Raw genomic sequence first — 19023 nt, 5'->3', positions numbered from 1 at the left:
ATCATGTACTTGTGAAATCTAACACAGACAGACCCCTAAACGTTAAATAAACAGTATTTTGTCTTAAGGGTGTGTATAATTTTCATCTACAGGGTGGATCGCAAGGGGTATAACAAATTGTAAGGTTAGATTCTATACTGTACATAATTATTTCACTCAAATTTCACTCAATTTTACTCAATAATGTATCCATTTCTGTCCATACCCGATTGAGTGAAATTTTCACTCTATTAGTATGAGTTCAACTGAGTGAAACTATTGCATCAGAAATCAATGAGTTTTACTTAAATCCGAGTTACTGCTAACTATCAATTGAGGAACTTTTGACTCTATTCTGAGTATATAAAACCAATTTAGAGTTGACTTTTTCTCTAATATGATTTAAATTTAACTATTCTTGAGTCATTTTTTACTCAGGCTTGATTTTTAATTAATTAAATATTGAGTGCAAATGATGAATTTACAAATTAGGAGAGATGTAAAAATAATGTCTCATATCTACATTTTTTTGATACTATATAAGTATCAAGTATATATATATAAGTATCAAGTAGCTTGATTTTAACAGATGAAAATCGGTATTTTGTAATAACTTTTTTGTAATTTATTATATTTGTATAATTTTTGAGTAAAAGCCATGTTATTTGAAATTAGGTGTACTAATGTGTACAATTTACTTAATAAATGCTTCCATATTATTAACGTTTGGAGTGGTTTTGAACCACTTTATATTTTCTTGAAATTTTAATTTAAATATCATTGTTATAAACTACTAAACAGTCATGGTGGTTTCAACACAGATTTGTTTTAGAGACAATAATTTAGGTCTTTTATCGGATAAATAAATTGCCATAACCTTATTGTACGTTACAAATACGTAATTATAGATAACAATTTAACTATGCGTTTATTTAACCAAATATTAATCGACACTTAATATATTGTCTTTAATTATTGTAATTAAATCACTGCATTTAAATATAATTTTCACTAGAATAACCAAATAAACCGATACTTGTCCAACTCCAAAGCACACCATACGCCATACTGCCATCCACCACGGCACGGGCACGAGATAACCTAATGGGACGATGGGAATAGACAAAGACGATGCATCTGGATATGGAAAAGGGTGGGATCACTCAGTAATGAGGACATTTACTCTGATTTAGGTACAAGTGCACCAAATACGAGTTTACGTGAAGAATTTATTTAACGAGTACCTATATTTGAGTGAAGGTACTCAGTTTTAGTTTAAATGTAATCATAAATGAGTAAAATGATCAAAATTCTCAATATTGAGTGAAAATATACTCGACAATTTCACTCCGAACCTTTATTGCTTATTGCTTTCACTCCGAACCTTTATTGCTTTCACTCACACCGATTTTTTTACAGTGTACATGTAAAAATAATTTTAAAAAATCCAAAAGTTGTTATTCGATTATCACTATATACGCCAAATCGGTGCATCCCGATAGTTCCTGTGCCGATCAATATTATAATAAATAAAACTCTTTAAACAAATTTAAATATTTCAACTCTAGAAATAGTTCAGTTACTCAGGGTTTCTACCTCCGAATTCTTTATAACTGAACGGATTGACGTGAAATTTTGACTGAATGTGGGGAATGCCTCAAGGAACCAAATTTACCGTGGGGGTGGTTACCACCCCTTCTTGAGGGTGGAAATTTTTACGCCCAAAATAACCACAGGAATCGATAGGGGAGTCAATTTTAAGTAACAAATGTCATATAAAGTTTTTTGGATAATCCAATACTTTCCGAGTAATTCGTCATTGAAAATGTTGTTTTTTTACTGAAAAAGTGCTTGTTTTCGGACAGTTTTTTGCAAATAATTCTGAAACCATTGGATTTAACGAAAAAGTTGTAATGGGCAAAAAGAAAGGTAATAAAAAAACAAATCTAATGGCTACATTTTGTTTTTCTTTAATTGCAATATGAACCGAGTTATGGATTTTTAAACATTATTATATGTTAGCTAAAAACTAAATTAACGTTAAATAACGCCAAAACCATAAATATTAGGAAAAAACCTATTTGAACCTTTTTTAAAGTACTTTGAAAAACCTTTAAAATGAGCTGTTTTAAAAGTCTTTAGAATCAAAATTAACGGAAATGGTCGAAATAACATGATAGTCTTTTTTTTTAAGAAAAAAGTAATAATCAAATCAGTGCTTTTGGCGACAGAATTAAAATTAAATGCAATACATTTACAGATTTCTTCATTTATGTTCTGGGTCTTTGGCTCACTTACAAAGCATGATTTCGAAAAAAAAACAATTTTTGAAAATATTAATTTTTCAAATTTTTTAAAAAAATTCGATTTTTACACTGTAACTTAAAAAAAAGGGGCCTTGTGCGATTAAAAATCTTAAAAAGTAAGAAAGTTATCGTCAAAAAATAAGCACGTGTATAGGTGATAATTTTAGGAAAATTTAGGTCAAACAAGAATTTTGAAGCATTTAGATCTTTTTTGTATATATACGTATTTAGTATGTGTATATTCAAATAAACCAGTACTATATTATAATACACACTATAACACACACGCACACACACCACACACAATAATAATAATAAGAGAATAGCAGTGACGACGAATAATCATTTACATATAATTATAATGTTTTTTTTTGTATTTATTATTATTAAAAAGGAAAATAAAAATTTATAAATGTAAGGGGTAATTTTTAAGGGTTGAAATGTTGCAATCAATTCAAAATTATTTTATAAGAAGGGAATAAATGTTTATTTAATACGAATGCACATTTAAAATGTTTCTATTCTTTCAATAATATTTTTTCATTTTATTTTCGAAAGAAGGGGTATTTTTCAAGGGTTGAAAAGTTGCAATCGATAAAAAAAGATTTTTTAATCAAGAAATCAATTCTAATTTGATAAAAATGCATGATTAAAACGTTTCAAGTTGAAAATTTTTTTTTATATTATTTTCATTCAAAGGTGTAGTTTTTAAAGGTTTTTCTGGGTTGAAAATTTGGGATACATTAATATTCATGTTAGATAGCACATGAAATTACTCATACTGCATAAATAAAAAGGATTTGATTACATAAAATGCTTAAATTTGTATTTTTTCTTTTTTCCAATAAGGGGTGGTTTTCACCCCTTAAGAACAAAAAGCACACCTAGCGCATAAATAAGTTTTGAAGTGCAGGGTAAGATGAGCCTAATTCTAAATTTAGAGAAATCGATGCAATTATAAAAAATTTGGAGGTATTACTATATTTTCAGCTACAGTAACTGGGCTAAAAGTTATATTTAGTAATATGAAAGCAGTGTTACTCCGATATATTTTAGAGATTACTACTCGTACATTAAAAATTAACACTCTACATTAATTATACTAATCACTTTGTCGACGGAATAAATTTCATAAATCATTCATGAATATCGTAAAATAATGAACTCAACTGGTTTGTAGTTTGTAACTGGAAATTGTAAAGTAAGGAATTTATCCCTTTTAAACATAACAAAACCTGGTATACACAGTAATTACTAATAGGCGTACTTATTGCCTTAAGAGGATTAGCTACATTCACATTCATGTTTCAGCCTTCTTAAGAAGTTGAATAATGTAAGCAAATTAACGATCAAGATATATTACGGCTTTCTTAATAGTTTTTGTGGCTGTGTACTTATTACACGTGGATTATCTATCTTTTTATTATATTATTAACAGCGTATGAAACGCGCCTTGCTTTTAGTTCCCTAAATTACCTATGCATAGTTTAATTAACAACTATTAGCATATGATTTACTAACCAAAGTATTTATCTACTGTCGACGTAGGTCTTTTAATGGTCGTTTACTGAATTAAGAATATATAATATAGGAAAGCGTGATAAAGGTGTGTTGGAAATAGCGTAGCATGTAATAACAGTTAGTATACAAGGAGAAAAGTAAGTACTGACTTTCTTTAACAAAAAAGTAATAATATATTGAACACACTTTTAGAAACGTAATGATGACAGTTAAGAAACAACTAACTTTAGCGGGCACAGATACTGTCGAAGCATAACAAAACATCCAGACTATTAATCAATTAAATAAAGTAATTAACCAAATATATCTCAGCACCAAAATGATTATTTCAAAGATATAAGGCTTTAAACAATTATATCAAATTCTCTGGATATAGGTTTGAATCTAAATCTTATTTGGAATAATTTTAAGGTTTTGGGAATTATAAATTATCATATTTAGTTGGGCATTGTCACTTTGGATTTCAGATAACTACAAACATATGTTAAATGATAGATGTAACAATGTTTCGAATAAAAATCTTTGTAGTTGTAGTTACCGTTTCATACGAGTCATTTAACAATCAACCGTCAGAAAAATTCTATTATTAAACCGAATAAGCCCATTTCATATTCCAAGCGAGCAAACTTACTGACACACGCTATGAAAACAATGCTCGGCTGTCTTTGCGGCGAAGTAGACATTAGTTATACGAGCAAAGTCAAGAGCAACAAACTGTAACACAGTCAGATAAAAGTATGTAAGTTTAAATTTAAACTGGCGTCTAGAGCGCTCACACGGTTTGGAGGTGATATATCATAAGTGTTCTCTCATCCCTGACTGCGTACACACACGGAAAGATAATTTGATTTTCTGAGGAGAACGAAAATCGCTATTTTCAATCAATTTGTTTAGCTCTCAGTATGGGTGTCCCCGACAGAAGGAAAATATTTGGGGCTGGAATTAAAATAATTTAAGGTTCCCTTACACTTTATATATTTTTTCTTTTTTCGATGTAAGATTTGTACCAAAATTTGATGGTACAGATTCAAACGAAATAAAGATTAAAACAGGTACATTTAAATTCATACATTTGGCACACTGATTTTGTCCTGTTCTTTACGAATCCGTATGAATTTCTAATGTGACCAAAATTATTTATTTTCATCAGTTCATTAATACCAATAAAATATGATATACCTACAAATACGACTATACAGGGTGGTCCCGAGGTAATGGGCCAAAATTCATGGGTAGATTCCCCAAGTAAAAATATTGCGATTTAGCCGAACTTACCTTAGTCCAAAAGTTGACAGTTAAAGAAATACAGGGTGTTAAATGTAATATTTTTTCAGTTTTTTTTAATTTATTCCTTAACAAATGCAAATATCCTCACAAAATTTTGGGGATTGGAGTTCTTTGAGCAGAGGAATTGAAATCTGTTCACATTTTGGTTAAAGTTCATAGCGGGCTCTAGCTGCAGTAGATTGAATGTGTTAAAAACGACATAACTTTTTTGTACTTTAAAGTATCTCATCTTTGGCAACAAATTCTTATTTTTCAACTTTTTTTACACAAAAAAGGTATACTTTATTAAAGTAGCTATCTCTCACCGTTTTCGAGATATTTGGCTTTGAAACTTCCAATGCTGTTGCATTAAATTACAATTAGGTACCTACAGGTATTAATAATTTAGCGGTAAAGTTTCTTAAGTAGGATTTGGACGAAAATCAAATAATTGACGTCTTCCACTTGTCTTATTGCTGTCATTTGTATGTTAGTATTATTCGTATCTAATTAAAATTACATCTTACCTTACAAATTAAGGGCCCCATATTCTTTAAATAGTGTTTTCCGCAAAGGCAAAATAATTCAAACATTTAATAACTGAATAAACTAAAACTTATCAAATAATAGGAATGTTATGTCATGCCATCTGGGTATTTTCAAAGACGCCGCAGTAAAACGAATAAACAGGTGCAAAAAACGATCAAACCATCAAGGTTTTAGGTACTGAAATCTACGAAAATACTAAGTTTTTTATATATATAACTCCACATGTAAATATTCTTATAACATTTACTTGCTTAGTCCTACATATAAAATTGTTTACTTTTATTTATAAGTACTTGAAAATAATTCTTAAAATGTGGGGTTAGGATAACAGAAAACGCATGTTTTACAAACGCTTTTTTTAATTATTATTTTATTTGGGTAAATTTAAATGGTAACAATGAATAAACAAAACACCAAGGATTTTATTTTTGTGCTTACTTTTGTTCTACACGTTTTACTTTTCAATATTTCAGTACCTAAAAATGCCAGAAATTTCACCATTTCTCGGCCAGGGATATGGCCACCTTAAATTGTATACTCGTATACATAAATGTGAGATAGAATGCCGAGGTTTCCGTTTTTGGAGTTACATGAAATCAGTTGTTTATGGAGAAACTATAAACACTTGAGAAGAACTTTAGTAGCAGGTTTTAAATGCTGCAAAGTCATTTCGCATTAAGGATTTATACTTTAAAATAAGACAATCTTTTAATGAACGTGTTGATAAATGTATTGAAGTTAGAGGTGGACATTTTGACCAATTATTGTCAAAAATGCATATTTTTTTCTAATGTTTATTATTTTACTGTTCATTACAATTTGTTGGAAAGTTGGAAAATAAGAATTTGATAGAAAAGATGAGATACCTTAAAGTACAAAAAAGTTATGTCGTTTTCAACAACTTCAATCTACGGCAGCTGGCGCCCTCTATGAACTATAACCAAAATGTGAACAAATTTCAATTCCTCTATCCAAAGAACCTCAAACCCCAAAATTTTGTGTAGATATTTGCATTTATTAAGAAATAAATGGAAATAAACTAAAATAATATTTTACATTTAACACCCTGTATCTCTTTAACTATCAACTTTTGGCTAAATCGCAATATTTTTACTTGGAGAATCTACCCATGAATTTTGGCCCATTACCTCGGGACCACCCTGTATATTTCGGGTATGGACGATCCTGGTGCTGCCATCTGACAATCGACGTCGCTATTGTAAAATTCGACTTTTTGTCGGTACACTTACTCAGAACGTTTTGACATACATGCGCTATTTGTGTTAAAAAATGTAATTAAGTCGTGAACATTTCCGTGCGATTATTTTTTACAACTTTCGACGTGCATAGAACAACAGTGCATATCGATGAACTTAATTTGACTTTTGACAATAAAGACCATCAAAAACCACTGTATATCGGTGGTATATGTATGGAATTCAATTGTGGCTGTGGTTCGCTCATTGACGAATTTCATTATGGTTGTCCAAGATGGTTGTTGTTCTCGAAAACATTGATGCTGTGTGTGAAGTGATATTGCAATATCGTCGTGTGACTTATCGTAAGATTGAGGTATCCTTGGGCATTAGTGGGACCAGCATACGTTCAATATTGCATGAACATGGACAAATAAATGCTCAAAAATCGCTTGTGGCGATTGGTCAAAACAAATGCTCAAGAAATAAGGTCGCGATGTCTATGACATCGTAATAGGTGACGAATCATGACATCAGTCGACTGCATAGGTCTTTCAAGATCAGCCAAATCCAACAAAAGTTCACCCACGAAGTACTTCTATGCAAATGAAAAGCCTGTTTTTTCGGAAAAAACGGACATGTGGTAACTGTACCATTAGTGCAACGTCAGACGTCAATTCTGAGTGATACACAATTATTTGTTTGGCAGAAGTCTTCGGAAAAATAAGGGAAACCACGAGGACAATGTGAGTGCTCACACATGGATTCAAACAAGACATTTTTTGGGAACTGAAAAAGTCGAATTGATGAGTCATTTTATTTATTTATTTAGTTTACGCCATCCAACAGTACTGAAACCATTTATAGAATAGGAACAAACAAACATAATTACATGAACATTCAAAAACAAACGTACCAAGAAACAGGATACAAAATAAGAGAAAAAAACATATACATATATAAACACATATATACATAAAAGAAAAAATTAATCAAAATGAATACAATTTATAAATTCATATTTCCTGAACACAAAATTACAAATTAAAACTGACTAGCTACAAAAATACTTTTTTCAGTGAATAATTTAATAGTTATTATATTATCAACTCTGTTCTGCACGTTGTTACAGTTGCTACACATGAAATATAATTTTAATACATTGGTACGCGGGGTGGGTAGATAAAACAAACTGTTATGTCGGATTGCCTCCATATAGCCCTGATTTGGCTCCCAGTGAATTTTTTTTCTCCAGCACATCAAAAATGAATTACGAGGTCAAGTTTTTCGAGGCCTGAAGACGCGTTCAAAATACATGTTTTGGAGGTACCTCAATCGGAATGGAAAAAGTTCTTTAAAAATTGATTCAAGAGCATGTAAAGAGTGTTGATCTTCATGGACAATATTTTGAAAAATAATAAAGCCATATACGCTGATCAATTTCTTTTTTTGTTCCCTATACCCGAAATATAAAAGACAACCCTCGTACAATTATCCGATTTCGAAAGAAATCTTTACAAAACAACTTGTTTGTAGTAAATATAGGGTGATTAAAAAATCAGTACAAAGAATTTAGGGGCGTATTTTTGAGGCCAAAAATAAGACTTTCCTTTCCTATAAACGTATGTCCACGAATCCTTAGTTTTCGATATACAGGAGTTAAAGTTTTTTATTTTTTTATTTTATTTAGGAATAATTTCCTAACAAATTTGAATGTTGGCATAAAACTTGGGTTACGGGGGTTTTTTAGGATGCTAAATTTAAATATGTCATTGGTTTTGACGCTGCATGTAGAGGGCGCCACCTATAAGGGTACGTTTGAATTAAATTGGCCCTAACTTTTTTGCTACCCTGTACATTGACGTTTCGTATTAGTGCGTTTATTCCCCTATCAATTTTAAGCAAAAAAGGTATACCTGGGTTTCCGAGATATTGGCTGATGAAGAGTTAAATGCACACTATATTTTCAAATTCTGTTAACTATTTACCGTGAAAAATTTGAAAATTTATCCACCATCTAATCAGTAATGCAATTATCTTGAATTTTAGCTCTTTACATTTTTTTGATACAACTAACCGTTTTTGGGAAAATCACCGCTGACTAAACGGTAGTATTGTCACTACCACGGTTAGATGAATATTCATTTGTGACTGATGACCGGAGTATTGTTTTAGCTGCTGCAATTGTTTATCGTATTTCATACACAATAAGTCAAATTTATTTCCTTTAACGCTTCTTACAGTTTGTTGCCTTACAGTTTCAAACAGACATTACTATTTCATTGTGCGACTGTTAGAGCCTCAAAAGAAGTGTTTCTAACATTATTTGCTTAGATTGATGAACTGAATACGAGTTTGGAGGAAAGGCTGCATTAAATTTGATAACACCGTTAATCCCGATCTGTTAAGATTTTAATTTGAAGATAAGCATTTTCAATGTCTCTCGTTCGTATTAATGACACTGAACTTTGCTCCGCACCTATTTTCCTGGCACGATTCTGCTTATAATTTCTCAATTTAATGAAGGCAAGGCCAGCCGTCAGTTACAATAAACCGTACCAAAGAGGATGTTGTGCTGTCTAAATTGGACCACACTCAAGATGTCAAATGGGGTCCGCATTCTTCTACCTCGTTCTTTTGTAATCTAATAAAACCTAATCAATAGCTTAATATCACTGCCTACTCTTCCTCTGATCTAATTCGACGATTTCCATTGTCGGTGCGGTATTCGCGACGAGCTTTAAAAGGAAAGAAAAGGAAATACCACTTAAATTACAATTTTTATGGGCTTCCTTTTTTAATTCCTCTGCAACCGCGCTCGCTCAGGGTCGGCTCGTGCCCTGTATCGCTCTCGGCAAAGTGCCAGCGCCAATGACGCCCTTACATTTAGAAAAGAATACAATGAAGATGAACAAAAATACAGGCTTACAGAGAAAATTACTCGAAATGTTGCTGTATTGTTGTTCTGAACATAATTTTTTTAAACAGTTTATAGTTATAGTTAAATAGTGTTAAACTCGTGGTAAATTTCATAGTTTTTTATTGTGGATTTATGTACTTATTGTGGATTGACATTCAATACAAAAAAGTTTTTTGATGTTATTTTTAAAAAGTCCTGTTTACTTTGGAAAGCAACGTGTAACTAAACAAATTGGAATGAGATCAGATTATTTTGAACATGTAATAGATCTAAAATCTGAAAAGATTATTGATAAATAAAATGATCTATCTATACAGGGTGTGGCGTGTATAATCTATAAAAACTGAACTACATCTTCCTGGCGAAATTTGTAATAAAAAAGTCATATACGAAAAAGTTCCATCTTTGCGTTTTTTTTTTGTAAATTAAAGTTCATTTATTCAACGAAAATGAAGGCCGGCCCTGTGTTATTTATTGAAAACTTGGAAATGTTTTTATGCGACCCGAGATGCAACCCGTCAGTATAATCTAATACTAGTAATACAAAAAGAAGGTTACGTTACATTGTTAAAAAATTTGTGTAGTCAACTGATTTTGTATTTGTATTGAATTTATTATTCCATCAGTGTTAAAAAGTGAAAGATCCCAGACAAAAGTTTTTATTTTGTAATTCTACGATGTGACAGTAACACTGTAATTTTTATAAAGAAGTAAAAAACAAGAATAGCGTGCCGATTGCATTAAAAACGACATTCTTATTTCTTTTTTGTTTAATTGCACTAGTTTTACAATGAACTGAGTAGACAGTGCATTTACTATATCCGAACGTATCGATATGGTGTTAGTGTATGGTGCAGCCGGAGAAAATGCACTCACGGCGACTACGTTGTACCGGAAATGTTGGCCACAACGTCACCCTCCATGTGCAAATACAATCCTACAGTGCGTTCAGCGGCTGCGAGACACTGGAAGTGTTGTTCCTCGAGGAGAAGGACGTGGTCAGCAAGTGAACCTTAATGTTGAAGATGCAGTGTTGGAAAATCTTGACGCGAACCCAACAATTAGAAGTAGGAACCTCCTCTCGTACCGTACATCGTATCTTAATGCGCCAGCTGTTGCATCCGTGTTGATTTCCACAGCGATGGATTGGACGCTTTGCTCCTGTACCATGGCCATCTCGATCTCCAGCTCTAACTACAATGGACTTTTATCTTTGGCGTCACTTGAAGTCATTGGTTGACAATACTCCAATTGCTACGGTGGAAGAATTGCGAAATCGTATACTTGAAACTGCTGACCCTTAGGGTAGACCTGGAATTTGAGAAAATATTCGCCAAAATTGGGTGCGTTGGTCTCATGCCTGTATCCGCGCTAATGGGAATCAACTTCAACATTTCCTCTAGAAATGGTAAGTTTTATTTCATTTTGTTCCATATTTTAGTTTGTACTTTTGCATTGAAAAATTTCCCAAAGTAGTATTTCTGCATTTTCAAAGAGCTTTTGAAACTATAAGCATATATTTATTAATATTATTTATTAAAAAATGCGGAAAATGAAAGTTCAAGGACATGTTCTAGGGTGGTTTAAATTATATCCATTTATTTCGAAAAAAAAAAACAGGTAAAATATACAAATGCTATTGCATAATAATAATGGGCTACCAGAGGAAAAAGTGCATTCTTTATATTTTGTACATAAATGTTGTTTTTAATAGTTGTTGTATCTATATGTTTGCAAATGATATAGTGTTATATATTGCTGGAATAGATATATAATTCTGGTAGATTATTTAGATAGCGATCTTGATAATGTCTAAAATTGGGATATGATAATGATTTGTCCGTTAATATTAAGAAAAATAAATTTATTTTATATCACAATATATTTAAATGCGTCCCCTGGTGCGAAGTAATTTGCTTATTTTTTAAAAGATCGAGTAAAAAAAATATTTTCGATTTTCTCTCTTTATTACACCTTCCCAATGCGTGGTTAAATTTTTTGGAAAAATGTCCTTTTATTTTTAGCAAGGTTGTCCTACAACCATTAGTTTGTTTTTTTTAATTTTGTTGGATATTTACTGTATTTTTTATTCCATTTTGATGTCAACTAAATAATTTGGTTTTATTTATTGAAAACGCTTTACTTTTTACTACATGTGACTGTACAAATCAAATGAAATTCATTACTACATAATTTCAGCACAATTCTTATAATTTCACAACATTATTGTAATTCGGCTACAAAAACATGTATTTTTCTTCTCCTTATATGAAAATATAAAACCTGATTTTTTTTTTAACTTGCTAGAATCTGTAAAATCGACTGTAATTCTAACGTTTACTACAGGATATAGTTATTTTTAGATTCTCTGATACTAATAATACTCTGTTTACTTTTGTGATCTTTATTAAACTTAATGGATTGCGGTTTTATGGTTTAAACAAATTTGCATAAGGTTAACATACTCGATTTCACTAGTATGCACCGAGTTTAGTAAACAGACAAATAATTATACAAAGCATGTGTTGATTTAGCAAATTATTTATGCACAGGATGAAATCAATGAACGCATCGTGAGGAATTTCTCTAACGTGAGTGTAGGTACCATTTGCAAGGCGTTTTATTTTTTTAAATTCAATCTTACGAACTGGAGCAAACTTTTACACACCGTGTCACAAAATGTAAACAATTTTTGGAATGTGGCATACAGTGTTAATAAAGTACGCTTCGTTTAAGATGCTTTAGATGGATTGAAGAAGATTATGCTCGTAACTTGACTAATTCTCGGCAAAAATTTGCCTAGTTGATACACAAATCAGCTGCTACTCTCAACTAGACTGTCAATCAGTGACGGACATACTGGGAACAGTATTATTATAATTAACAACCCTAGAATTTATACGCCACAGGATATTTTGGAAAATGAATAAGTGAATTTAATATTAGCAGGTATTTCTAAGAATAAAAATACCTTGTTCGATAAGTTTGATAGAAAAAATAAAAATTGTAAAAATCGGAGACACTATCCGATATTTAATTTTAACGAATTCTGATCAAAAGTTGATTTAATTGAACTTTTTACCTACAATAAACTTATTTCTTTATTAATAAAAGACACCAAAGAAATAGAAGTTTTAAGATCCAAAGTCTACTTATAACAACACCAAAATAGGGAAATTTTGCTTATCTGGTCTTTAAATTCTACTTAAAATAAGAACACCTTTGGAAATGAAGCAAATTTTATCCATAAATCATTTTTTACATTTTTCTCTATAAATAGTCGTTTAACCCTGTACAGAATCACACTTCTTAGTATATGAAAAAAATTCTGGATGCGGCAGGCTTGCAGCTGGTGAAGTAGCACATAAAACATAAATAAAGACACAAAATTGAATACTTTTTTAGAATTTTACATCAGCATGAGAATATTTAGTACCATTTATACAAAATTTGTATTCCCCAATGGGAACGCTATAAACTGCCCTTGTCACATAAGTACGCAGCGAATAAACCTTAATAGCCACATTTAAATCGTACGAAAAGAAGTAAACTGTAATATAACCCCATTTACGTCTAAATGTATGATACATAGTACAGGAATTACAGAAACTACAACTATAAACAGAGTACCTCCAGCATCAGGAAACTTGGAGATCCTAGTCGGACGCTTTATGAATTTTACATAAAATCCATTTGTATAAATAAATACGTTGAATTTATGAACGGTAAATTATTTAAACGGCTCTAAAATGGCTTCGGCTAATGCCGGCTTCACTCCACTTCAATTTATTCCCATTTAGAGTCGAGAGCTCGTGGGTTATTTATATGCCTCTGGCTAGAAGTGAAGATTTTCGGTTTGGAGTGGGAATCTAGTGTGAGTGCAGGATGCACCGAAATGTATTAATGCTAATGAAAACAGAATTGATGTAGTTAAATAAAAATAACTGGATTTTTTAAATTTTTGAAATCGTAATAGAATCAGATCGCATTTTAAAAAATGTTTTTTAAACAACAAAACCGATAGACTATTTTTAGCTGACTTTTATTAGACAGTGGTGCAAAAATTTCTTTTTTCAAATATGTTAACTGATAACATTTGTTAATCACTACTAGCATGAACCCCATATATCACATAAATTAATTTTAATATGTAGTATAGGGTCAGCCAGAATGAAGTGTACCTACATTTTTTTGATCACTTTAATTAGTGACTAAATTTGTATTCAAAAATCAAACAAAAAGTTCTTGAGGAAATTACATCATTTAAATGACACCTTCCACGCTGCTGACTCTCTTGAAGTATGCCACGAATAATTTGCATGGCCCTCGCCAACATTTGAATTGGGATTGCGTAATCTCCATCCGAATATTATTTTTTGGTTTGTCCAAAATTTGTGATCGATTAGAAAACACTATTGACTTTAGGTAGCCCCATAAAAAGAAATCACAAGCAGAGATATCCGGCGACTGTGCTGGCCAGTTGAGGTCGAGCTTACGATATGACGAAAATGAATGGAGAAATACATAAAGAAGGCATTTGGAAAATTGTAGCTATGAATATTTTTTAAATATGTATAATAAAATATCTTTGACTTTAAATTTCTAATTATTACATTCCGCCGTTAATATCACCAATTTTTACAGAAATTCCAAATAAACAAATAATGCTTATGCTCTTATTCATTGACAATTACTGGTACAAATATGTATTGTTAAAAGAAGAGAAATCGAATTTAATTCAGCTTGAGTTAAGATAAAGAATGCTTAATACATAAGTGTAGTTTTACTCATATAATTAATATGTCTACACATTTTTAATGGAATTTTTTGTCATCTAGTATCTATACATATACTTCGGCTGTCTATTCTGCCATGCATCTGAATATAATAAAAGGCCCAATCAATAATTTTTCAAAATTTTTAACTTAACCATACTTTCAGTGTAGCCGCCACACATAAATGTAGTTAAAACCATTTTAACTTCAAACGGAAATACAGCCCAACAGAAAAAGGGGGTAAGGAATCTAGTATAGCTAGCTGAGTGGTTGAATTAAATGTAGCGCGCTACAGTCGAAGCTCTGTGAACAAAGCATAAGCCCGCACTAGCTCTATCTCTCCCGCACAAATCTGTGCGATTGCCGTTTATATAGGCAAAATGACAGTTGGGCGAGTCCAGTAGTACTAGGTCTATGGTAGTTTATAAGGTCTATGATTTATAGCGAAAGCATGGCGTCTTGGTTTGTGTCTCACCATATTACTGAACAAACTAGCTTTGAAAATGGATATTTAATTCTACTATGTATAATATTTCAAATGTTTTTATGCAAAGTTTTTTCTATTTTCACAGAAATACAAACCATAATTTTACTAAAATTTTAATATTAGAACAAAATATTCAAGTCACGGTGAATCAGGTAAAATATTATCGAAAACAACTGAAAATTTAATCTAAACTAATCTACCAGGCGTAGGTATTATCAGATAAGTAAAATACGTTTTGGTTTGTTTTGATAATGATTCATTAAAAACATCATCAGTCTAAATATCAAAAAATCATTTTATAGCTCTATTTTTTATTATTACAATCATATGTTTTGGTATTAATTGTGGTAAAATTAGACTTAATGAAAATATTTTTTTATGTTTGTACAGAATACAGCTGAAGATTAAATACAGTATACTCCGTATCTAAATTCAATAAGAATAATTTGTTCTATACATACTAGTAATTAGAGTTGTTCATTTTTAAACCATAAATAAGAAATGATAATACATATTTCGGAGTTCGTTTTGATTTTAGAAAACTTCAATTACATTGCAAAAGCGCAAATTTTACAGAACGTACTTCCGAAGGAAGTAAGTGTTTACCAGACCCTTAATAATATATTGGTATAACAACAATATATGGTATTTCAACGTGATATTTCAATGTTTCTATTTTGTGTGTGACAATATGTGAAACTTTTAAAAATTTCGAAAATAAATGTAACTTTCTGAAATAAAGTTATAATAAACTCTAAATACAACTGACACTTTTTTTATGTACTTATGGAAACGGTGTGCGACTGTACGCAAATAATATAATAATATTTATGAAAATCATTAGTAAAATATACCAACGCGAAAAAAAATTAAATCTTAAATAGTGTGCCACAGGGAAAGTGGAGCAACTGAAATAAGACGCAGAGCTACTGTTTATTGGCTACGAATAAAAAAAACTTGTATGGGTAAAAGAGATAGTACAAGTATATTACTGCCAAAAGAAAAATGTGGGTTACATATTGATATAATTAGCAACGTTTGTAAAACCGGTTCTTAATTGTTAAATTATTTGAAAATTTTTATGTTTAAAATAATTATTGGGCAATTTTTAATGTAATAAATGTGGCTAACTGAAGCAAATAAGGCGAGTTGTAATTTAAAGTGGCAAAATGAAATTTCGTTTTTGGAATGTATATTTAAATTTTTCTAGTTCTTTTTTCTAATTTTCCGCTATATCATATCCGCTTCATTATGGCCAATGCAATTATAGGTACTTCTGCGATTTTTGTCAATAAAAATGTTTTATTTAATAAAATTTGATTGTTTTCAACATCAATAAAACAATTTTCCGCTATATCTTATATAGATTCGACTTTATAAATTGATGCAAACATCGTAAGAGAATACCATTTATTTAAACATCAAACTTTTCTTTGCCATAAATATTTTTTATATCGTTCATACATTTAACTAAGAAATAGGCTCCATTTCGTTCGGTAAACAAATATTAAGTTATAACAGTAAAATTAATACCACCAAAATAGTTACTACAATTTTGTAGAAGAAAATGCAAAAATAATAAAGCCATATACATTTGTGGTGATGGTAAATGCAAAATCATTTTAATAATTGAGTTATAAATTTTAATATAATTAGAATATTTTTTTCTAAATAACATAAAGATGGTACCTATTTGTTACATATTAAAATAATAATTCTCTGCGGTATCGTGTTGTACTATATTTTACTAAAATAGACAGTATCAATAATATATATTTATTTTTCATGTATTATCAGAAAAATATTAATATCTTTTCTAGTACCTATCACAAAACAAATACTTATTACTTATTCTTATTGACTGTTATGATACACTTTAAAAATATGTATATTTTTTTATAACAAATAAGTGGAGAAAATTATGTGGGCTTGAAACCGATTGCATATATATATGCGTCTTCCTACTCAAATTTGCAAAAAACCACGAAATGGTTTTATTTTCATAGGGGCAACTGTCAAATATATACAAAAAACAAATTATTACTCAATTAATTATTGCTCATGTTGGACGTTATGTGAATGTTGTGGATTCAATTTGTATCTATGTCATATTATTTTGTTACAGTATTTTGCATTGTATACCTATTAGATACATAGCAATTTTCCTCTATGATTATTTAAACACATTTTAGTAAAATACAAAAATCAGAAAAGTATTATAACGAGTTAAGCTGGAAATCTAAAAGTGACTCTAATAAACTACTATCTGGAGTATTTTGACTGACTCGTGCGAGTATTTGCAATAGCAATGTAGTTAAAATTACTAACTGCAATTTTTAAAAATGATTTATAGACATCTACTGATCGATTTAATATATATTTTCATAAAATGTTATGTTGTTGCATTACAAAAATGCTGTTTGCCACTATATACTACTAACTTTTAGTAACAGATACAACAAGGTAAATAATATTTCGCAATATCTCTATTGTAGTCAAAAGATTTATGAAGATTGTTACTACAAAATTGAAAGCATAATAGTGTTCAAAAAAGTATTACAAATTGTGTTTCTAGCTATAAGTACAACAAATTGTAGTACATAGATTGTGTAAAGGATTACTATTTTTTCTTTTTTCAGTGAATGAACATTTTGTACTTACCAGTCCTGTATCCGGCATTGGAAAGATACGTGGCGAAGGACCTAGTCTCGTGGGTGGCCTGCCACTGGGTGCTGGAGCAGTTATCGTTGTTGGTGTACACCTGGTGGTTGTGCACGTACATTCCCGTCAGAAGAGACGACCGCGAAGGGCAGCACATGGGAGTGGTGACGTAAGCGTGCCTGAACTCGGCCCCCTGGTCTCGGATGGTTTTCAGCGTCTTCGGCATGAAATTCAACGAGCCCAGCTCCACGTCCTGGTCGTCAGTGAGGATGAGCACGATGTTCGGCTTGTGGTTGCTCCTGGAGGACGTAATGGGAGAGAAGACGGGCGGTTTTCGTTGTCTGTTTCGTTGGGTGTAATCACAGTTTATGTTCACAATGCCGAACACTAGGATCGCGAAAACTACTGGGAAACTGGCCATTTTGAAACGGTGTGAGGGAATATCTATTTCCCGGCAAGAAACTCGCGATTTATGTCATGTTTCGCGGGATGAGCCTTGTTGCAACTATGTGAGTAGCGCTGGTGCCCTTATCACCATCTCGCGTAGACTGGAGTACATGACCTGTAATAAAAATGTGTGTTAACAGCTATTTTACGAGTTCCAATAAAAATTACAGCGTCGGTTAATTGCTATTTATAAAATATATATGACACACGCACATATAAAGATCGCATAAACAGGTATCCGGTAACATAAAAATTAATTCAGAAGCTCTTTACGATTATGTATAGTCGAGTCGAAAAACCATAATTGTCAAATTGCAACAATAAATTGCACAGTCAGCTATAATAGGTATATCTTTATTGATAATGCATTTAACTTTTTTAAAATTAATTCATTTATAATATACAATTGTGCCCTCCCCAGTTGTTTGAGGTTAATTTTATTTATTTAGTTTTTTTATTTATTATTGGTTACTATTAGTTATTAATGGTCGTGGGTTGGATATTTTGTTGCTCTATTTATGATATTATTTAAGTTGTTATTATAATTAGTAAACCATGTGCGCCAGTCGAATGAATCGACGAGGAAGGGGAGCAAGATAAGTAAAATAATTATAATAGTTCTAAATATAATTTAATGTAAAAATTAGTTGGGATTATATAATACAATAGAAATATGTTTTATTAACTAGTACATATAAGAGTTTAGAAAATTTAATTAATTGAAAGGGCCGCCCTTTTCGGTAAGTATAAATTTTGTCTTTGTTATTTTCATAAATAGCTTATAATAGTAGTATAAATAGTTTATAAATGTAAATATGTATAAATATAAAAATATATAGTTAAAGTTGCTATTTTAAGGTTTATGTACCATTACAGGTAAGTATTAACATATGGACGTGCAAACTTGCAAAAAAAA

General features: G+C 30.9%; 1 protein-coding gene across 5 annotated transcripts in view; it reads right to left on the bottom strand.

Annotated features, from left to right (window-relative positions):
- The window catches only part of LOC108911733 (extracellular sulfatase SULF-1 homolog), a 272564-nt gene that overhangs the window by 110435 nt on the left and 143106 nt on the right, over positions 1–19023 (bottom strand). Inside the window, exon 1 of one of the 5 annotated variants that reach the window (XM_018716734.1) lies at positions 17661–18230. The exons of the other annotated variants lie outside the window; for them this stretch is intronic. Coding sequence (XP_018572250.1) covers positions 17661–18081 — 421 coding nt within the window. The 5' untranslated portion in view covers positions 18082–18230. Of the gene's footprint in view, positions 1–17660; positions 18231–19023 lie in introns of those variants that run through there. 5 annotated transcript variants of the gene reach the window in all.

The sequence above is a fragment of the Anoplophora glabripennis genome, unplaced genomic scaffold (assembly GCF_000390285.2).
Source record: "Anoplophora glabripennis isolate ALB-LARVAE unplaced genomic scaffold, Agla_2.0 scaffold417, whole genome shotgun sequence".
NCBI lineage: Eukaryota > Metazoa > Arthropoda > Insecta > Coleoptera > Cerambycidae > Anoplophora > Anoplophora glabripennis.
This window is presented reverse-complemented; position numbering and strand designations above follow the sequence as displayed.